General features: G+C 35.7%; 3 protein-coding genes across 9 annotated transcripts in view; 2 read left to right on the top strand and 1 right to left on the bottom strand.

Moving 5' to 3' along the window:
• Positions 1 to 3,296: 3,296 nt before the first annotated feature.
• On the bottom strand, positions 3,297 to 6,681 carry rhov (ras homolog family member V). Its single transcript, NM_001012250.2, is given in 3 exon segments — positions 3,297 to 4,829; positions 6,180 to 6,238; positions 6,350 to 6,681. Coding segments are annotated over 3 exon segments (708 nt in total). The 5' UTR covers positions 6,552 to 6,681; the 3' UTR covers positions 3,297 to 4,382.
• A 3,263-nt stretch (positions 6,682 to 9,944) lies between these two features.
• vps18 (VPS18 core subunit of CORVET and HOPS complexes) lies at positions 9,945 to 17,233 on the top strand. The gene is given in 5 exon segments (NM_173245.2): positions 9,945 to 10,345; positions 10,436 to 10,577; positions 10,950 to 11,041; positions 12,715 to 14,585; positions 16,213 to 17,233. Coding segments are annotated over 5 exon segments (2,925 nt in total). The 5' UTR covers positions 9,945 to 10,254; the 3' UTR covers positions 16,942 to 17,233.
• A 1,862-nt stretch (positions 17,234 to 19,095) lies between these two features.
• The window catches only part of ino80 (INO80 complex ATPase subunit), an 82,874-nt gene continuing 78,518 nt past the window's right edge, over positions 19,096 to 23,451 (top strand). For 6 of the 7 annotated variants that reach the window (XM_073932924.1, XM_073932923.1, XM_009300835.4 and 3 more), the window contains exons 1-2: positions 19,096 to 19,194; positions 22,358 to 22,534. In XM_073932924.1, the coding sequence (XP_073789025.1) occupies positions 22,392 to 22,534 (143 nt within the window). In that variant the 5' untranslated portion in view covers positions 19,096 to 19,194; positions 22,358 to 22,391. The remainder of the gene's footprint in view (positions 19,195 to 22,357; positions 22,535 to 23,451) is intronic. The other variant, NM_001045119.1, reaches the window with a different exon arrangement.

The following is a 23,451-nucleotide window of genomic DNA, read 5'->3' as shown; positions in this document are numbered from 1 at the left end:
CCTGTTCACTCCAGTGCAACTTTACAAACGAGTCAGTGATTGTGCAACTCATAAGATGCTCTTTTGTTAGCATGAGCGAAGCCTCACAGTGGAAGTGATTCACTGTTTACCGGAGTCTTTGCAGCAAATGTGAGCAATCATTTGCTCATTACAATTTTGTTTTGTTTTGACTTAAAGAGATACCGATGGTGGCCTATGCATACCATGACCCTTTAGTGTTTTATGAGATATGAGTTTAAAAGTTTATATTTATGAATCTGAATTTGAATGAAAGACATTTTTTATAATATTTATAGTATTTTCATTCATTTATTCAAAGTTTATGGCTTAAGAATTTGTCTTAGGTCTTAGTTCAAAAGTAAATGGTAAACAGTAATGATATAAATATGATTTGGAAAGAAATTTATTAAATCTGAGTTCAAAAGTAAACAGCTATGATAAAAATAAGAATTTGTACTATGAAAAATTGTCTAAAAATACAATAATAAAGCCATTTTATTTAAAAGGTTTTCTAGTTATGTGTTTTTCCAATAAGAGCATAAGAATGAAGGATTTGTATTAGATATGGGATTTAAAATAACTAAAACAATATAAAAATACAAACAAAAAAGCCTATTTAAAAGTTTAAAAACATTTTTGTTTGAATGCTAAATATTAGATATTTTACTGATATATAGAAAGAAAGAAAGAAAGAAAGAAAGAATGAATGAAATAAAAAAAGAAAGAAAGAAAGAAAGAAAGAAAGGAAGAAAGAAAGAAAGAAAGAAAGAAAGAAAAAAGAAAGAAAGAAAGAAAGAAAGAAAAAAGAAAGAAAGAAAGAAAGAAATAAAAAGAAAGAAAGAAAGAAAGAAAGAAAGAAAGAAAGAAAGAAAAAAAGAAAGAAAGAAAGAAAGAAAGAAAGAAAGAAAGAAAGAAAGAAAGAAAGAAATAAAAAGAAAGAAAGAAAGAAAGAAAGAAAGAAAGAAAGAAAGAAAGAAAGAAAAAAAGAAAGAAAGAAAGAAAGAAAGAAAGAAAGAAAGAAAGAAATAAAAAGAAAGAAAGAAAGAAAGAAAAAGAAAGAAAGAAAGAAAGAAAGAAAGAAAGAAAGAAAGAAAGAAAGGAATTTTGGTTGAGTTTTGGTTTATAACTTAAATAATAGATCCAACAAAACAAATTGATTTTTATTTTGAGCTTTCTGAACTCTACAAACAACTGTAAGTAGCCCTTTGTCTCGCATTTACACTTCAAGGGTTTGTGAGTGACGTCTGTCCTGCACTGAGATGAGCTTCACTCACAGTCCCAGCGTGAGCCCGCAGCAGACAAGTGTGACTTCACTATGTATTCATATTCCTGCAGTACCTGACACGTCTCTGTGTGTCTCATTTACACCCTCTCAACACATTTACAGGACCTTTCACATCACGTCCTCATGTGGTTTGGAAAGCGTATTCAGATCGCTAACATTTGTTTGCAGTTTGCATCATTTGGTAGTGCATAATATATGCAAGGAATAATATATGGATTTTTACTGTAGACATTTCAATTTGAATACAAATCCAAGTCAATTTAAACTTTGCTGTATCTGGAAAAACATAATGATTAAAAAAGTCAAGACAACCAATATTTTTATGTTGCTTTAACATATTTATTTAGAAGTAAATCAGGATTCAAGTGCATTTTTAAATGTTATACTAAGTTTAACTTACTATTTTAGTCAGTTTGATGAATGTATATTGAATTGACTAGAAATGTTTATTTGATTCAAGAAACATTTAGGCAGAACAAATATTTTTACAATGTAATTATTTTGAAGGAAACATTTAAAATGATTACAAAATTAAAGCTTTTGCTCAGATAACTAGCAATAAATCGTTAAAAAAATGACAGAAAACATATTTATTGTTTTTTAATAGTGGATTTTCAACAAATGCTGCTCTTTTAAACAGGATATTGAAAAACGTGTCACAAATGACATTTTATCCCATATGGACTTACTTTCATTTATAATAAAATTCCTTTAGTGTGCTTTCATCAAATAAATGCAGCCTTGGTGGGCATAAATGTCTTGAATGACACTGTAATTGCTGATATTATAACCAGCAAGAAGGTTGCTGGTTCGAGTCCAGACTGGGTCAGTTGGCATGTCTTTGTGGAGTTTGCATGTTCTCCCCATGTTTAGGAGGGTTTCCTCCAGGTGTTCTGGTTTCCCCCACAGTCCAAAGATGTGGTATAGGTGAATTGGTCGAACTTGATTTGCCATAGCATACTGTGACTGTGTGTGTGTGTGTGTGTGTGTGTGTGTGAGAGAAAGAATGTGTATGGGTATTTCCCATTGTTGGGTTGCAGCTGGAAAGGCATCCGCTGCGCAAAATATAGTATGGATAAGTTGGCAGTTCTTTTCGCTGTGGCGACTCCTGGTTTAATAAAGGAACTAGCTGAATAGAAAATGAATGAATGAAATTGGCAGTAGTTTGTGAGTGTGTGTCCATGGGTGTTTCCCAGAGCTGGGTTGTGTAAAACATATGCTTGAAGAGTTGGCGGTTCATTCAGCTGTGGTGATCCCTGATAAATAAGAGACTAAAGTTTGATTTATACTTCTGCGTCAAGCCCACACGTATGCTCTGGCAGAGGATGCATAGCCCTCGCCGTGGCCAACGCTGACGCGCACCTCTTAAGAAAATGGCCCTACACATTGCAACGACGCATAGCGCAAGCTCTGTGATTGGTTGGCTTGGTAGCACAGACAAGCATTGGTGGGACTGAGAGCTGCACAAACCTGTTGGAGCGAGTGTTTACAAGTGTCAAATCCCGAGCTCTAGATGGAAAGTTTTGTTTTGTGTTTTTCGTTATGATTGAAGTTGTTGCACGTCCCCCGGTTCCTACCTCAAATTGAGCAAGTTTGAGCTACAAACACCAGCGAAGAAACTCGACACAGAGGAACATGGGTGTCGCTACCCGCCACAGGCCCTCTGATTTTCAGGGGATATTCGAGGAAGACGAAAGAAAAAGTGTCATAAAGTCATAAAAGCGTCATAATAACATCTCTGGGGGCCCCCAAAGTGCCCTTACAATCGTCCTAACTTTCCCCCCCTAGCACCGCTCCTGCATAGAAACATAAAACTGCCAACGAGCATTTCGGAAGTGCTATTGCAGAGCAACACAAACAGCATGCAGAAGTATAAATGCACGGCAACACACAAGGCATGTGCCATGGGTCACGCCGATCACTTGACGCAGAAGTATAAACCAGCATTAAGCCAAAGGAAAATGAATGAATTAATAGAATGAAAAGTATTCGAAAACCATATAAATTTTCAACATGTTGTTCATTTATTTAATATTAAAGAAGAACATTATAAGCTTGTGTAAATAAAGAACGTTCACATATAACACTTAGTGAATGATAAAGAAGGAAAACAAAGAACTAGTAGCGTAATGAAAACAGCATTGGAAATGTATTTTGCCCTTTACATGTATTCTCAGATGATGCAAAGAAACACTGAAGGAGAAGCTGTTTAAAAGTGCTGCTTGAATTTGATCAAAAGGCAAAACGACAGATAAAATGATCAAGAGGTACATCCTTCTTGCCTGAGGCATCAAAACAGAACAGTTAAAACTGTTAAAACACGACTGTTATAAACAAACAGCGTTTTTAAAAACAAGATCTCTTCCACAAGAAGCATAATCAAAACCGACAGCAATACAAGCCGTCACTGAAAGACAAAAAATAAAAAGCAAGCTACGGCTTTACAAAATGGGCAGGGCTGCTATACTTTCATCTGTGTGTGCGTTCCCACAATAAATTTGCACAAGAGAAGACGCTAAACCAGTCTTATAGGAAACTAGAAACAACCCTGGCGAATTTCCCCCGGATGTAAGAAACCTAATAATCTCATCTTGGCGATTTGCAAATCAATCCCCAGCTAAGATTTATCAGGCTGAGTTATTGTAAGCGTGATCTTGGGTTTATATGGTCACAAGGAGGAGACAACTCACACTTTGGCTTTAGATTGAGCTGTTGCATATGAAAGAGTCTGTCTAAGTAGGGGCCAACACAAAAGAGATAAGACAGATACCGCTCTCGTCCCCTTCATCTCCACGTGAGCACCATTCAAGCTTTGAATAGGCAGCTCATGCAAATTCAGCCATTTACATATGGCGGACGCTCTTTGTGAGCAACAAATGGTTTGCTCTCTTCGTTAGGGGTCTTTAAATCTCACTTCTAATAGCTGTGCGTTTCATATGTTCTATAAAGCTCTCAAATGTCAGTTCCTGGGACGTTTCTCACAGATCAAACAACTCCGCCCATAAAATAAAGCTAATCGGGCGTAGGTAAACATATTGTCCTAAATAAATTAAAAGTTCATGTAAACACTCCACACTTTTTGGTACACCCATTGGGTTCAGATGAAGCAGAAGAATTTTTTCCAGCTGCATTTGGAAAAAGCTTTGGTTCGTCTATCCGACAGTCGTCTTTTTTTGGCCTTCCTGGCTTTGTGTTTAATAGCTGCGAATATTGCAGCATCAAAGGCCTCCTTTAGGTTTTTCTGAGTTAGAGCCGAGCACTCCACATACTCTGCAGCTCTAATCTTCTCTGACAGGCTGCGTGCCCGTGAACTGCAGACAGGTTTGACCTTGTATCTGTCCAAGTCTATGAGGACATTGACGTCCAGCACAAGGTCTGACTGAGTTCCCACTAAAATGATGGGGGAGGATGGGTTGCACTCGCGAATCTCAGGGATCCACTTCTTGGTTATGTTCTGGAATGATGTTGGGTTCACCACACTGAAGCAGAGGAGGAAGACATCCGTGTGTGCGTAAGACAGAGATCTGAATTCATCAAATTCTTCCTGTAAGCCACAGACACAGACAGATAAGAACACTTGACTATAGTTAGCATGCTTTTGTTTGACAGTATGTACACTTTAAACGTGTTTGAAAAGATCAGAATTTACAGACGTTTACATTTTTTACACTTTATAGACGTTTAAACTTAATTTATAATTTATAAGCTTTTTGAAGTTTAGTCACTTCACAAACATTTCAAAGCTTAGCTTAGCTTAAAAACTGTTGAAACTTTACAAAATTAAGAATGTTTATAATCTTAAAAATGTTTAGACTAGAAACTTTTAAAAAGTTTACAAATTATTTACAGTCACTTTACATACAGTGTGACTCAAAAAAGAATACCACAGCTTTCAAAGTGTCTGGAGGGGGTCATAATGAACATCTATGAACTTGTTTTCTACTGAAAAAAACTTTAAGTACTCTTCACACTGATTAATTACCCAAGGTTTTTATCATGTTTCTTTGATTAAATACAGATTTTTGTTGCAAAGATGTGGTATTCTTTTTGAATCACCCTGTATATTAGAAACTGTGTCAGTTCCCTCAACAAACTTTTAAACAATGTTTACACTTTACAGATTCTAACATTAGAAAAATATTTAAACCACATAGTTATTATAAAGGTTTATGATTCACAACCTTTTTAACAGTACTTTCACTTTCCTTTAACAAATTTTGACATTACATTTTTAATTACACCTTTTAAATGGATAGTTCGCCCTAAAATGTCATCATTTACTCTCATTTTACTTGTTTCAAACCTGTTTGACATTCTTCTGTTGAACAGAAAAAAAGATGTGAAAAAAGACGAAAACCTGTAACTACTGGCATCCATAGTATTTGTTTTTCCTTCTATGTGATTAATGGTTACAGGTTTTCAACTTTCTTCAAAATATCTTCTTCAGAGTTTAACAGAAGCAAGTCAAATAGGGGAGCAGTTAAAATTAATAAATAAAACTTAAATTGTATATTTTAAATAAGTAAAGGTTTTTCACAGACATTATGTCACAAAGTGCTTTACAGTACAAGCAAATTGGACAACAGGTCAGAGAAAACACATCAGTAAAAGAAAACGTCTCAAAAAAAGTTAAAACCCAAGAATAAACACCAATTTTAAATTACATTTACATTTGACTTAAAAGTGCAAACTCTCCTAAATGTCTTTAACTTGACTGAACGTTTTTTATGTGCTCCTTTATGTGTGTGTGTGTGTGTGTGTGTGTGTATATATATATATATATATATATATATATATATATATATATATATATATATATATATATATATATATTATTATTATTTTTTTTTTTTTTTTTTTTTTTACATTATATTGAGTGAAGCTCTTCCATTACCTGTCCAGCAGTATCCATCAGCTGAATCCGCACAGGAGTCCCGTCCACCTGAACCTGCCCTGAATAACCCGAATATAAAAATGTCAAGTTTTCAGTCTCATAGTTACATCATGTTAATCATCAGCATGATCATCTAGAACAGAACTAAAATGTCAAAACCCTCTGCTTACCCGAGAAGACGTCAAAAGCAGTCTGTTTATAATCTGTGGGGTATCCATTAGTGGTGTAGCTGACAATCATACTGGTCTTCCCCACAGCCCCATCCCCAACCAGCATACAGCTGATCGCGGGCTCCAGCAGCTCCTCGTCCTGCTCCAAGCACACGGACGGAACTCTTGACTCGTGGTAAAAGTAATCCATTTGAGGTGGCATGTCCGACAACTAAAGCCAGGGAGAAGCGTCCTCAGGAAAACTTTTTAAACTCCACAGTATTGCTTTGCTTCTTTGTTGAGAATGATGAGTGACTCATTACTCTCTCAGCTCGCAGGCTGAATTGACTCCGATGACTGACGGGAGCTTTCCGCCTTTTGAATGGAGAGGCTTGACTTTGCATGGTCACGCCCACCACCACCACAGTCACGGGCTTCAATGGAAAGAACACACAGATAATGGTTTGAACACAGATAAGCCATTTAATGATTAGTTTGCTATTTTAATCCTAAATGATTCTCAGTAAAACAAACTGGATGAATCTGAGTCAGTTTTTAATGCTTAACAGAAATGTGTTTTATTTTTGTAACTGTTGAAATGAGAGTTTTTTTTAAAGTTTCATGCAATTTATTAGACTTTATAGGGACATTCTACCAATAATGTACAATATCTGTCCCTGAAATAAAAACATAAATCCAGTGAATAAAAATTATTTCATCCCAAAGATTTTTGTTTTTTTTTATTAAAAACACTTTACAAATTTCAAACCCTGTCATTGTCCTTGTTATCATGCACATCCATTAATTAAAAACGTGAAATTATAAATAAATTCTTCAAATAAATACCATATATATATAATACAAATAAATTTAAAATTGTTCCCATGTTCCTGTCAGTCCTGTCACATTTGCATTCAATTTAACATTAGATATAGACGTTTAAGGCTGTGACTTAGAGGTGAAATCATTTGACAAAGAAGAAGCTGACAGAGATCAAACATGTGCTCTATCATTGAATTGTATGATCTTTTGCTTGTTTTTGCATTAATTTTTTTGAGGACGACAACTTTAAGTCAGGCCTGTCACATTTTTTTAAAGTGAAAATGTACATTTCTGGTAGAATGTCTCATTAAATTAATGAAATGTAGGCCTAGTTGTAGTTTCCATTTATTGATGTGGCTCTTCCTGCTTTGACATCTGTTTGGATCATCTTTAATTAAAGGGATAGTTCACCCAAAACCAAAAAATCAGTCATCATTTACTCACCATTTTCTTGTTCCAAACCTGCTTGAGCTTCTTGCTTCTATATATTTGAAGAAAGCTGAAAAGCTGAATCCATAGACTTACACAATATTATTTTTCCTACTAAGTCAGTTGTTTTCAGTTTTCAGCTTTCTTCAAAATATAATATGTTGTGTTCAAAAGCATGAATAACTTATAAAGGTTTGGAAGCACTTGAGTGTGAGTAAATAGTGAGTAATGTTTAGGTGAACTATGCCTTTAAGAAGCCACTGACTATCTCCACTGTGTAAAGATGCTGAAATGAAGGCTGGATTTTTTAGTTTACAAATCTGTATGAAATATGTCAGCTCTTATCTTTGGGTTAGCCTAATGTCATTGTTCATAAAACACTACCTGACAAAAGTCTTGTTGCCTATTATGTTTTAGGAACAACAAATAATAGCTTGACTTCAAGTTAATTATTTGGTATCAGAAGTGGCTTATATGAAAGTCAAAGGCCTCTAGATTACGCTGATTTTACCAAAATAAAATATAATCATACCTTGATTTTTAATTATTTAATTAGGACAGTAAGGTCTGACTTTGCTTAGACAAAAGTCTTGTCACTTAACAGAAATAATGTACATTATAGAGTATAAAGTCATGGTGCTGTGGAAAAATAATTAAAATTGTGTATGACTCCAGTGAGCTTAGAGGACTGCATCCATACATCTCTGCAATGACTCAAATAACTTACTAATAAAGTCAACTGGAATGGCAATGAAAGCGTTCTTGCAGGTCTCCCAGAGTTCATCAAGATTCTTTAGAGGCATCTTAAATGCCTTCTTCCTCATTTTACCCCAGACATGCTCAATAATGTTCATGTCTGACTGGGTTGGCCAATCCTGGAGCTCCTTAACCTTCTTTGCTTTAAAGAACTTTGATGTGGAGACTGAAGTATGAGAAGTAGCGCTCTCCTGCTAAAGAATTTGCCCTCTCCTGTGGTTCGTAATGTAATGGGCAGCACAAATGTCTTGATGCCTCAGGCTGATGATGTTGCCATCCACTCTGCAGATCTCTCGCACGCCCTATATTGAATGTAACCCCAACCCATAATTTTCCTTCAGCAAACTTGATTGATTTGTGAGAATCTTGGGTCCATGAGGGTTCCAATGAATCTTCTGCAGTATTTGTGATGACTGAGATGCAGTTCAACATATGATTCATTAGAGGAATCTACCTACTGCCACTTTTCCAAATGAAAAACTAGAAGTCAGAGTAAAATTGGTTGCTCTTACAGCTGGGATCAACGGCAAAACTTTGGCAGGTATAACATAATAAACCATAAAGGGACAGTCTGCACAAAAATGGACATTTGCTGTTAATTTATTAACCTTTGTACATGCATATTCACACATCTCCTTGTGCATATTTTATTATGTGTAAACTCACACATGAGCTAATTCTGTTTGTTTAAAATGTTATATTATATATAGGTGTTTCTGTGTGGAGTTTGCATGTTCTCCCCGTGTTGGCGTGGATTTCCCCCACAGTCCAAAAACATGCGGTACAGGTGAATTGAAAAAAATTACATTGTAGTTTATGTGTATGAATGAGTGTGTGTATGGGTGTTTCCCAGTAATGGGGTTGCAGTTGGAAGGGCATCCGCAGTGTAAAATATATGCTGGATAATTTGGTGGTTCATTCCGCTGTGGCCTGATGAATGGGGTTAAGCCGGAGGAATATGAATTAAGTAATATCATATATATAATGATATAGCATATATATATATATATATATATATATATATATATATATATATATATATATATATATATATATATATATATATATATATATATATATATATATATATATATATCACAGGCCTACAGGACAAGCACAAGTAGGCTACTATTCTGATGAACAATTGAACACGCACCTTCACTTTTTCCATAAACAAAACACTAAACAATAATGACATTCAGGATATTTTTTTATCTGGTAATAAATACTGTGGGTATAGGTAATAATATTTTGAATATTATCCAATTCCTTGCACAGACTGAAAGTTTGACTCCATAAGACCTCAATGTATCATCAGTAGCCCTACTGTACGTATTACTTTAATTTGTATGTGTCGTTTTTTTTACTCTCAGCTGCTGATTCGCATTTACGTTTCTTCAAGGAATACAGTTCCAACATATCTAATTTAACCTTCTACTAAAGAAAAAAGCCATCTATATCTTTGGATGTCCTGAAAATTAGTGTAGCAATTTTGAGGTAATTTATTGGAGCTATTTCTGTAGAAGATTCGATTGTTAACTAAACAGCGCCAATACGTGGACAAAACAGGAGCATCTTTTTAACTGTAATCACATGATATTCATCAGCTGACCCAAGACAGACATGCAACCAACACAGCTCGGTTTCTCAGATCTGTCATTCCTTTTTCATTTATAAAAATTCCCTTGGCGCGTAATTTTGTTTTATTTTACACCAATAGGGTGTCCATTATGTTTTATTGAGCACGCAAAGAGGACGTTGACAGTGACAGCTTGTGAACAGGACATTTAACGTTAGCTCGCATGCTAGCGTGCTATGGGTGGAAACAGCTGGTAGGGATACTGTACATCTTTACCTGCAATGTAAACACAGGTTCACTATTTGCTGTACATCGTCGTGTGAATATTTGATCATTTGCAATGGCATCTATTCTGGATCAATATGAAGATTCGCAGAACATCCGTCAACACAGTCGTATGTCCACGGCCAACATCGGCATCACTCATTCAGGTGCAAACCTTACATAGTTTGCTATTATTATTGTATTTTAAGTAATGTATGGTGTTTATAATGATTTAAACTAAGGCTTGTTTTCCACAGGGTTTGTAAATGTAAGATTGGAGGAAGAAAAACCCATTTTCACCAAGCAGCGCATCGATTTCTCTCCTCCCGAAAAAATCAACCAATTTTCGGTTTGCAACAATCAGTTATGCATGAGCTTGGGAAAAGACACCCTGCTGAGGTAAAACTGCCATTTCTCGACTCTTATGTTATCTACAGTTGTTTAATTGCGATGCTTTGCATTTGATAAGTTTTCCCTTGATTAGTTCACGTACATGCGATGTGTGATTAATGTGTATTTTGGTGTCTGAAAGGCTAAAGCATGTGGACCATTAAAGACAGTTCACTTTGAAATGTATATTTAATCTGGATACAAATCACTTATTCTTTGTCTTTATTTGTGTTGGTGTCAATCTAATTGTGATTCATTTGCATTATATGTGGTCCTAAAAGATTCAAAAGTCTTGGGTTAATTTTTTTAAACTGACTTTAAAGATGTTGGTCATTTTTATAGAGCAGATTCAAGTGTGTTGTCATGCATATTGTGTTTCAGAATTGATCTCGGAAAACCTGATCAGCCAAATCAGATTGAATTGGGAAGAAAAGATGATAGCAAAGTACACAGACTTTTCCTAGATCCTACAGGTAATCACGCATCAATATTCACAACTTGTATGAGGTTTTAAATGCATTTAGGCCATCTATTCAAAGTTAGTAAAGACATAAGTGGTTTGATTAGATTTTCCTTGTAATTTGTAAGACAAAAAAAGCATCGAAAAGTGATGAACTGGGGAATTAAATGAAGAAAAAACTTGAACAGATGCACAAGAATGAACAGTCATAAATGTAATGCTTATTGTTTTTAGATGGATTTTATTTATGTCATGTATAGCTCTTCAGGGTATATCATTCAGAGATTCTAATTCTTTGTTTACACTTAGTATTAAGACCCAACTTTGATGACATGATCAAGTGAAATGCAAATGCTGCATTTTCCATTATGTACAAGATTGTTTTTGCCTTACAAAAATATTTGTAAGTTTTGTCTTTTTAAACTGTTATCTTGTGCTAGTACAAATGATTTACTAATATTTGTTTATGTAGATCTTCATTAAAAAATGATAATAAAAATATAATATAATGAAATATAATAAAACTGTATAAAAAATCACATATATGTGTGAAATTCTACATTTAAAATGAAATTAAGTTTCAAAAGTTGTTTTTGTTCACAAGCTAAATCTCGCTTCAGTGCAGCAGTTAACTTTAAGTGGTCAGTTTGGTCTAAATGCTTCAGATTTATAAGATTATTATTTATAAGATTATTTATAAGATTATCCTTTTAATACAAACTGTTCAGTTGTATACTTTTGCCATGTACACCATCATTTAAATGTGTAATGTTAATTATGTAAGTTAAAAATACATACTACATATAAAAGACTTGACCAAATAATCCATCTATAAATATGATAAGTGTTATGTTTATGATTGTAAATTTAAGGTGATATTATTTACCAACAAAAAATCTTTTCTCTATAGTAGTAGTTGATGCTCATGAAATGGATGGACAAGCTTAAGTCCGTCCCTGATACATTTTTTATAAGTGAAAATGTACGTTTAGTAGAATGTCCCATTTAATTGCTCAAATGTTGTCCTAGTTGTAGTGTCAATATACGGTGGCGGCTCTTGCTGCTTCGACATCTGTTTTGATCATCTTTAATTAAAGGGATAGTTTAGCCATACCACCATTTACATTCACCAGTCCGCAGGGTCTTAAAAAAAGTATTAAAAGTTGATAAAACAATGTAAGAAAATGTAGGGCCCTTAAAGTATTAAAAAAAGTCTTAAATGCTGTTTTGTATGGTTGTATTCTAAAGTTTATCTGAATTAAATCCGAGAATATCAGGATGCTGTATAGTTTATGAAATCAACTAAATCCTGCTAGATTTGACATCATGTTGTTTTGTTTACTGCAGTAACCAAGCCAGCCCTATTATTCCTGCAGTTCTATAGGCACCAACCTGCTGAATTGGCTAGATTTAATAGACTTTTATTCAGTATATGACTAATGCTTTACTTTTGGATTAGTTTCTTACTTTATTATTTAGTAAATATACTGTAGGTTAAAATCTTGCCAGTGTTTCCAGTTGAAAAGTGGCTATAGGGTCTTAAAATGTATGAAAAGAGTCTTAAAAAGTTCTTAAAAGGTTTAGAATTTCCCTCTCTGATTCCTGTAATCTGTTATCACTGACCTTCTTAAACATACTTATGTTTTAAAATATTCTGTAAATGATCTTTTCTCAAATGTTTTACAGGGTCACATTTAGTCATCTGCCTCACTACAAATGAATGTGTGTACCTAAATAGAAACACTCAGAAGGTCCGAGGTCTGTCAAGGTGGAGAGGCCACTTGATTGAAAGCATAGGTTGGAACAAATTAATCGGCTCTGAGACCAACACTGGCCCCATTCTGGTCGGGACCAGCCAGGGAATCATCTTTGAAGCTGAGATCTCTGCCTCAGAGGGCAGTCTGTTCAACACCAACCCGGACCAGTACTTCAGACAGGTTCATTACCTCGAGGAGGATGGCAAGCCAGCTCCGGTTTGTTGCCTGGAGGTTGAACGTGGTTTGGAAACTAAATACTTTATCATTGCAACCACACGAAAACGGCTGTTCCAGTTTGTAGGAAAGCTGGCAGAAGGATCTGAGCAGCAGGGCTTCAGCTCCATCTTTGCCCAGAACCAGGATCTTCTACCCAGCTTCCAGGAATTTCCTGTCAATATGGGCTATAGTGAGATTACATTTTACACATCAAAGCTGCGTAGTCGCCCCAAGACCTTCGCCTGGATGATGGGGAATGGCGTTTTGTACGGGCAACTGGACTATGTGCGCCCCGACTCTTTACTCAGTGATGTTCAAGTGTGGGAATACACGCAAGACATTGATTTAAACTTCGTCAAACCCATCTCTATAGTCCTCACCCAGTTCCACTTCTTGCTCCTGCTCCCTGACCGTGTCCGAGGGATCTGCACCCTGAATGGGCAGGTTGTGCATGAAGATGTGTTTCCCGAAAAGTTCGGTACACTACAAAAGATGATCAAAGATCCCATAACAGGACTTGTGTGGATCTACACTGAGAAAGCAGTGTTTCGATATCACATCCAGAAAGAAGCACGGGACGTTTGGCAGATGTACATGAACATGAATAAGTTTGATCTGGCCAAAGAGTACTGCAAAGATCGACCAGAATGCTTAGACATGGTTCTCGCAAAAGAGGCAGAGCACTGCTTTCAAAACAAGCGCTACCTAGAGAGCGCCAAATGCTATGCGCTTACTCAAAATTACTTTGAGGAGATTGCGCTGAAGTTCATTGAGGCCAAGCAAGAGGAGGCCTTGAAAGAGTTTCTGATTAAAAAGCTGGTCAATCTCAAGCCCAGTGAGAAGACTCAGATCACCCTGCTGGTGACCTGGTTGACCGAACTCTATCTGAATCGGCTCGGTCAACTGGAGGCCGACGAAGGCAAGCAACATTTATTTCTGGAGACCCGTGAAGAGTTTCGTACCTTTCTTAAAAGCCCCAAACATAAAGATTGCTTCTACAACAATCGCAGCACCATCTACGACCTGCTCGCTAGTCATGGCGACGTGGACAACATGGTGTATTTCTCGGTCATCATGCAAGATTACGAGCGTGTCATTTCTCATTACTGCCAGCATGACGACTACAGCGCAGCTTTAGATGTTCTCTCCAAACACTGTGACGACAAGCTCTTCTACAAGTTCTCCCCAGTCCTCATGCAGCACATCCCCAAAAAGGTGGTCGATGCATGGATTCAGATGGGAAACCGGTTGGATCCGAAGAATCTGATCCCAGCGCTTGTGAACTACAGCCAGATGGGCAGCATGCAGCAGATAAATGAGACCATCCGGTACATGGAGTTCTGTGTGTATGAGCTGGACGTCAAAGAAGAGGCCATTCACAATTACCTACTCTCGCTTTATGCCAAACACAAGCCAGACGCTCTGTTGTGGTACCTCGAACAAGCCGGAACTCACGTCTCCGATATTCATTATGACTTGAAATATGCCTTGCGCCTTTGCTCCGAACATGGATACCTGCAGGCCTGCGTCTTGGTTTACAAGATTATGGAGCTGTATGAGGAAGCTGTGGATCTTGCTCTAAAAGTATGTTCGCTTTGACATTTTTGACACATTTATTATGTTTTATATTTTAAACCCAGAGTACGCTTTGTTGTTTAACATGCAAAACATTCTTCAACATCTGCTTCTATAGGGTATGTGCAGAGCTAGTGTTTCTTCCCATACTGATCAGATTCTGGTAAAACGTTAATGTGACTTTTCTAAATTTTATACGGTTCCTTTTACAGCATCGATGTTGTAAAGTATTTAAAATATAATCAGTTAAATAGACTTTAGCATTCATTTAGTTGTTCAAGCATAAAACAAGATTAAAAGCCGTCAGGGTTAGCAGGCTAGCGCAGAAACTTCATTAAATATACGGGGTAAAATAAATGTTCCTATTTTAAAGACATGACATGAAAAAATGTAATTGAATGCACCCACTTTCTATCGTATTGTAAATCAATCAGACGGTGAAGATCATTGATTTTTCAAGAAAACAGACATTAAACATGTCAATTTTGTAACTGCATACTGTTCACCAGAAGCGCTTGATCCAGGCTACTGAAAATACTTAAAAGTCCTTCCGCAGACCTATGCATATACCCTTGTGGTTTTGCCTTCTCCGGTGCTTTGTTGTTGTTCTTGTTCTGTTTTTGACTGTAAAAAACAATGGCCTTGTCCGATGTTGCCACCATGTGGACAGACAATGTAGTATAAAATACAATTCAAAACTACTGTTTTGTATTGTCTAATACTTGTATGTATATATGTCAAATAACATGGCACCAGCAAAAAAAATGTAATGCCAAAATATTTTTTTATTCTTTTTTTATTATTAAGTTTGTACAATTAAATACAAATGTAAATATATTTTTAAATGTAACATAATAATAATAATAATACATACACACTTCAAAATATATATTTAAAATAAAAAGAAAATGTACATATTTCTTATGGTTATTCCTCAAAACACTTTGAGTAATTCAATTAAAACAATTCTTTAAAATATTAAAAAAATATGTCTGAAATCCTAGATTATATTTCTGAAAGATTTCTGTATATGTTGAATATAAAAAAAGTATCATGAACTTCCTTACGAGTTACAAGCTAGGAATCATTTACAGTTAGCATGACTAATTTCTTTGCAGAATAGAATGTAACCAATATTTTAACTATCAATATTTGGTGAAATTACCCCAATTTTCAATCACAAATGAAGACATGAATCCTGTAATATAATTTCATTCATTTATTCATTTTCGTTTTGGTTTAGTACCTTTATTTATCTGGAGTCGCCACAGCGGAATGAACTGCCAACTTATCCAGCATAATTTTATGCAGCGGATGCCCTTCCAGCTGCAACCCATCACTGGGAAACACCCATACACTCCCATTCACACACATACACTAAGGACAATTTTGCTCACCTATTTCACCTATAGCACATGTCTTTGGACTGTGGGGGAAACCAAAGCACCCGGAAGAACGAACACAGGGAGAACATGCAAACTCCACACAGAAATGCCAACTGAGGCTCGAACTAGCAACCTTCTTGCCACCGTGACGCCATAACATAATTTGTAATATATTTGTCTGTGTATATGACTTTGTTATGGTGGCCACAATATTTTCAAATATAAAATAAAACCTTTGCTTTTCCGTTCAGGTGGATGTGGATTTGGCCAAGTCTTGCGCCGACCTTCCAGAGGACGATGAGGAGTTAAGAAAGAAGCTGTGGCTGAAGATCGCTCGCCATGTAGTGCAGGAGGAGAAGGATGTCAAGAAGGCTATGAACTGCCTGTCCAGTTGCAACCTGCTTAAGATCGAAGACATCTTGCCTTTCTTTCCAGACTTTGTCACAATAGACCACTTCAAGGAGGCGATATGCAGCTCTTTGGAAGAGTACAACAAACACATCGAAGAGCTGAAACAAGAAATGGAGGAGGCCACAGAAAGTGCCAAACGCATCCGCGAAGACATCCAAGAGATGAGGAACAAGTATGGTGTGGTTGAGTCTCAGGAAAAATGCGCTACTTGTGATTTCCCCCTGCTCAACCGACCTTTCTATCTTTTCCTGTGCGGACACATGTTCCATTATGATTGCCTCCTGCAGGAAGTCATTCCTCACCTCTCTGTCTATAAGCAGAATAAATTGGATGAGCTACAGAAGAAACTGGCAGCGACCACGCAGACCACCAAGGCTCGGCACAAGCCTAGAGAGGAGGACACGGTCAGCTTAGGCAAAGGCCAGGGAAGCAGGGAGCAGATCAAATCAGACATTGATGATATTATAGCGTGCGAGTGCGTGTACTGCGGTGAGCTGATGATCAAGTCCATTGACAAGCCGTTCATAGATCCGCAGAAGTTTGATCAAGAGATGTCCAGCTGGCTCTGAAGGAGAGACGCATCTGCTTGAGCTGCACAACACATTTATTATACACATTGTACATTTGCTTAACATGTAACCGGATGTGCATTGTAAAATTTTTACATTCTCGATTAATGAACATTTATATGATTTTGTCAACAAATATGCACTGTACAAGTGTTCTTCGTTGATTTTATGTGTTTGCTTCCTTAGATCAAATTTAAAAATGCACTTGTTTTCATTTTGCATAAAAGTAATGCGAATAATATCTTTTTTATGTGCACAGCTAAGAAGAATAAATGATTGCCTTTTGACTGGATTTTGTGTTATGTTATTATTTAATGGGATTTGAAAGGGTAAGCTAGTTTCTATTACTTCTACTCATAGTACAGAGATAGAATTGGTGTCCCAGTACAAATATCTTGGAATTTTAATTGATGATGCACTTTTTTAAGTTCTTGCATTCAGCAATTAGTGGAAAATTTAAAAGTGATTTTAGGCTTCTATTTTAGAATTAAGAACTGATTTTCTTTTGATGCTAAAATGAAGCTGGTGGATGCAACATTTATATCGATATTGGACAATGGTGATGTTATCTATATGCATGCTTCGTCTCAGAGTCTGCATGCATTTGATACTGTTTACCATGGTCAGTGGTGTAAAGTAACAAATTACAAATATTCAAACTTCTGTAAATGAGTATTTTCTTTCTCAGGACTTTTAATTAAGTTTTAAAAATGTATACTTTTACTTTCCCTTGAATAGATTTTTAGTGCAGTATCTGTACTTTTACTCCATTTCTTTCCTTCAACCTACAGTCACTACTTTATTTTTTGTCTATGGGGATTAGAAAAATCAATCCTTAGATTTCTGTCCAATCATATCACACATAGAGGGTAAATGCCATCATAAACTACCTCAAGACATGGGTGATTTAAAATTGCAGCAAACTGTTTGGAAGCATTAAAAGTGTCCTAGAAAATGTCCAAAATCTTTACACGCATTGACCCAGAAACTGTTTAGATGCATGCTGCAGATGGGATGACAACGGATGTTTACTGTATGATGACCAAAATGGCCCTAAAACCCCAGCAGGCACAGGACGTCAACATGACATCAGATTGTACCCCAACGTTGTGGAAACATTGCATTTTGTAGTGAGCATAAATTATTTGGAAAATGAAACACAGGGTTCTAGATGTTTTGAATAGTTTGTTTGATAATGTGTGACTCGTGTTAACTGTCAATTGTTTTTTTGTTTGTCTGTTAGACCCATGTGATGTATACTGTTTAATCTAGGCAAGGACGCTCTTGTAAAAGAGATTTTTAATCTCGTCTTTCTTGGTACAATAAAGGTTATAATAATAATAGTGATTATTATTATTACTATAAAAGTTCTTGATATTTCGATTAAATTAATTTAATGGAATTCAATTAAATGATATATCAAATCATTAAGACACATACTATGCACAGCCAAATGCAAACAACAAACAAAAATAGAAAATTAAATCACTTGTTTTGTCACGTCAACAGTCATCATAAATTAAAAGTTTAGAATATCTAAAACATAAATAGAAAAAAGAAGAGAAACTAAATATAACGTTACGTAATTTAGCTAAATGCATAATTATAATAATAAAACAAATAAAAAAAACTTGTGACCAAACCTTTCCAATTTTGTTTCTAGATGTAGAAAAGTGAAAATTTTTAAATAGAGCATGATGCAAGCACAATGATTAAGCTGCCTAGAAAATACTCATTTTAATATTGCGTTAGAGCTGTTTATGTTTAACAAGAACACGAGAAATTCTACGTCAAGTCCCAATCACGCGATATTTTGAGGCTACATTCGGAAAGTGTTACGTCATTGGACCTTCGGAAACGCTCGGCTTTTCAAGGCGCAACCAACAGAACTCCGATAGAAGTGATACTTTGCTCTAATAACTCGGTTAAATTTTAACAGGTCGAGTTCACGTCGGTAATTTTTTTTAAACAAAGCTCCTCTTTTCTTTTTGCTGCCTCAACTTTGTTAGGATACCGTCCCAAAACGTGTACATGTTCGTAGCCGTGACTCTATAATTGATTAGTACGCCTGTTCCCCACTCTGTCCTCGCCATGGCGCCGTGTCTCTGCTCTCTCAGTTACTGAAAGTGGCCGCCTCTCTGCTGCTACCGACTCACGGTCTCTCTCCTCGCTCACAAGCGCCATTTTGGAGACAGAGAGCTGCGAGTCGGCTGCAACAGAGACAGAGCGAAAACGGCGGACACGGGGGACAAGGTGAGCTGGCGTTTATGAGGAACATGGTGGGGGAGCAATGGGGGAAGATGGCCGGGAGGGAGAAAGAATTAGAATCTGGGAATCGCCGATCTGCTGGCCTCCTCGACTCCCGCGGCGCATGTAGGCACGAGACGGGGCAGATGGTGCTTGACCTCGTGGAAGAAGGCCACAATATATATATATATAACAAATCAATTAAAATCATATCTCCCTACATTTCATTTGACAAAGAGGTGGTGGCCTTAAAGAGACAGAACACATTTCAATTATTCAAAATTATCAAGAACTTGTCACGATGCAAAATCCTGGTTAAAAAGTCACCTCTGCATGAATATCATTCCAATAGGTAGCTTTTAGCATTCATTTTAAGAAACTCAATAAAGCTTGAGACCTGGCTCAAGTTTACCTTATAATTGCAGCGTTGCTAACTAGCAACATATACAGTAACCCTGGATTTAGATTAACAAGCAGCACTGACTGCTGAGGCGCTTAGCATTAGCTAAACCTAGCCAGCTTAGTGCGCTAGCTAAGCTAAGTCAAATATAAATCACCAACCTGTCGATACAATTGTGTAAACTGACAGTACTTTACCTGTTTTATAACGAGACTGGAGAAACCTTGCGCTGCTTTACATTTTTCTATTTGTATCAAACAATACACTTGTATTTTCTGTGTGCTTTATGTTTGTTATTTGAATTAGTTTTCTACGATTTTAAAAAGTCTCGTTCGATATTTGTGTATTAATGGTTTAACAATAGTTCCTGGGCATCAAAGTCAAACGAGTAACCAAATCATTGATATGAGAATAGTTTTATTAACTGTAACGTTACCTATAGCCATTGCTGAGTGCTAAAATGCATCCAGGAAATGGTTAAAGGGGGGCACCAAAACACTGGAAGTGTCAAGGTTTATGTTTACAGAAATTTGTAAAGGATCGCTAGTAAGTTACTTAAATTAGAGTATTTAAATTCGCTAGTATTGTTTATCATATAAGGTATTGCTATATAATTTACAGTCTGGTGACTATGAAAAGAATAACTAATTGATGCACTTTAATTAAAACCATTCATATAGAATTTTTTTTAAGACAAATCCGTCATCAAATATGGCATGAAAATGAACAGATATAATAAACAGTTGAATCTGCAAGTTGTATTTATAAAGTTGCAATGAAATGGAAGTTTTAGTGTATAATGTGATGCACATTAACCAAATTTTAGGTAAAAATATTGGAAATCCTGCTCCAGCTTCAATGTGATGATTGTTGGTTGGATTATGAGATGTCGGTGTTTCACTCAAAAGTGCAGTCAAATGAAGGCGTTTAAGCAGGATTATTGAGTTTGTCATGTAAAAGATAAATTGTTCTCAATAAAATTCATTAGAGTAGTATTTACTAAATTAACTTAGATATTTAGATTTTATGATATTTTTTGAATGTCATAATTTATTTTACTCTACTTAAAATTAAGTTGTTAATATATTAATAATACCAGAACATTTAGTCAACATAAACGTGTACCACAAATGTATTAAAAAAGAAAAGTTTTAAAAGTACATTTTTTTTGTTAACATCAGATGTCCCCATACAGGGGAAAATATTTGAATTGTTTCCATTACACTCCTCAAAATTGAAAGTCCATTATCGATGTATTTATTTCTGAAACAGGATGACTGGGTAGTACTTTTAATAGGGCTTATCCCTTTGAGAATAAGTTTCATTGCATTAGTACACCAAAAAAACAAGATTTGCTCCCCATTACAGGTGATTTAAGGGGACGTGGCCGTTTTTATGCTAGTGAGCATTTGACTGGATAAAAATGTATGCAGTGCTAGATGAGTCATCAGCAGGGCCAGACAAAATCTGTGGACATTTATTTGGTATTTCTGTGCAGAATTTTGTACATAAACCTGCAGATGTATGTGTATGGTTTTTGAGAGCATAAAAATTACACACTTGATCTAATTTAAATAAAATATTTTTTTACTTTTATTTAAGGTTTTTCAAACCACTTGTTTGGTAAATAATTAAAGTCTCATATAAAATATCTACCAATAGACTAACTGTACATGAATCATAAACATTTGCATATTATTCAATAATATCACTGAAATTAATAAAAAAATAAATAAATATGTATTTACACACATTTACTGTACAAAAGTAAATAATTAGCTTGACTGATGGACTCAGAAATCTGCACACGTAGATTTCATGTTGGCCTAGTCATCTGTATTACAGCAGTGTAAATGTGATCTCATAGGCCAGGAGACTAATTTGCCACTAGTTCAGTTGGAATTGTCCTATGGGTTTTTAAAATAGAATTTTTCAATTATTGAGTTAAATCAGTTCAGTGATTATGTAACTTGACAATACTAGTATGCAAACTTAAAAGCAATTTAGTTTATTTCTAAAATCTAATTTTTGGAGACCTTATTTAAATCGTGAAGTGAAGCAGCACTCATATTTACTTATTAAATACAAGTGTCTGTAAAAGTCTGTATTTTAAACATGAATATAACAGTACATTTCATCAATCATATAAACAGCCTCAACAGACACACTGTTTTAAAGTAAATTTGTAAAATGTATATTTAGCAAGAATGTGTTGTATTAAATTATTAAATGTTTGTAAAATATTGTATGTAATTAACAATTTTCTACAAAAAAGGTTAGCAACATTTTTAATATTCAAATCTTATTGACCCTAAATTTTTGAAAGCTAGTTTGCACATCTGAAAAGTCCAGAACAAGCGATGGCATTATAAGCTTGTGAGTAACTGATTCTGAGCTTCACAATGTAGTTATCATGTTGACTAGCATGCCTGGTGCCATGCAGTGGGCACATCATCTTACTGGGACAATAAATAAATAAATTTCTACATCTACTGTACGATATCAATAACCATATCATGTTAAACTCAATTCACTTCTGTCTCTTTTAGCCACTTTCAGTATTCAGCATGCATATGCATTTTGTTTCTGATTCTCCATTGTCTGTTGCTATGAATTATTTTAATTAATTTCTGAATACCTAATATGCAGTCTTTTTATTACAAATTATGGCATAATTCGATGTCAAGTGCTCTTCAGTTTCAGACTCATCATTTGTTAGACATTATTTATTTATTTATTTTACGTCTCTTTTTCATATGGTCTTTACAGTGATCGCCCTCCGCCGGGCGCCAAACCTCTACCTATGGCCTCAGGGCAGGATGGCGTGGGAAACGCCACATGCTCAAAGTTGGCCAAACCACTTCACCTGCAGTACCTGGAGCGATCCCTCCGTCTAGACACCTTTCTTAGGCAGACTGCTACAGTTTTTAACCAGAACATTTCCAGGTAATTCAGTCCTCTTTGGCCTTCTGTCTTTTGAGTCACAGTATGACTATCATCCATGACTCTACAAAATCCTTTACACTGTTATGGCCAAACTCTGTTAAAGAAATTGTTCACCCAAAAATGATCGTTTATTCTCTCTTCACTAGTTTCTGTCTTATTAAATCTTTTAAATAAAGCTGGAAAGCTGTAACCGTTGACTTCCATTATATTTCTTTTTCTTGCTATGGATATAAATGGTTAAGTGTTTCAGCTTTGCTCAAATCTTCTTTTGAGTTCAACAGAAGAAAGAAACTCAGAAAACACTTGAGGGTGAGCAAATAGTGAATAAACTTTTATTTTTGGGTGATCTATTCTTTCACACTTGAAAATGTGCTTTCACACTTGAAAATGTTAACTCCTGGACATTCTCAACATGAGGCAAACATAATTCTGGGTTGTCTTGTTTCATGTTTTACAGTTCTTTTCATTTACTCAGGATAAACACAGATTCAAACTGTATAATTTTATATTTTTGAACCCCAGTTTAACATGGTTATTTGCATATTTCCTGTGTCAGTGTCTTTTATTGGTTGAGCACAGTAGTTTACACACTGTACCATTTTGCATCCTCAAATATGGCCAGCTCAACTGTAAAATTGATTCGGTAATGGCCGTTTCCCAACAGTAAAGCTCCAGCCTCCTCTCCAGTTGTCGCATTGACTCAAACACTGAAACATGCTGATTATGTAATGTGCTGTGTTTATTTTATTGTTTAAAGCATGTGATTTTTCTGTCAGTTGCTAAGTGTTTAGTCATAACACTGTACAGCACGTCATTTCACATGGCACATTTGTCACCACAATGCAGGATTAACAACACAACAAAAGTGGTGCTAAAACTGCTCCGGAACAGGGTTTCATAACCCCAGGTAAAAAGCA

The sequence above is a fragment of the Danio rerio genome, chromosome 20, assembly GCF_049306965.1.
Source record: "Danio rerio strain Tuebingen ecotype United States chromosome 20, GRCz12tu, whole genome shotgun sequence".
In the NCBI taxonomy this organism is placed as follows: Eukaryota; Metazoa; Chordata; class Actinopteri; order Cypriniformes; family Danionidae; genus Danio; species Danio rerio.
Note: the sequence above shows the minus strand (reverse complement) of the source record. Positions and strands in the feature narration are given on the sequence as shown.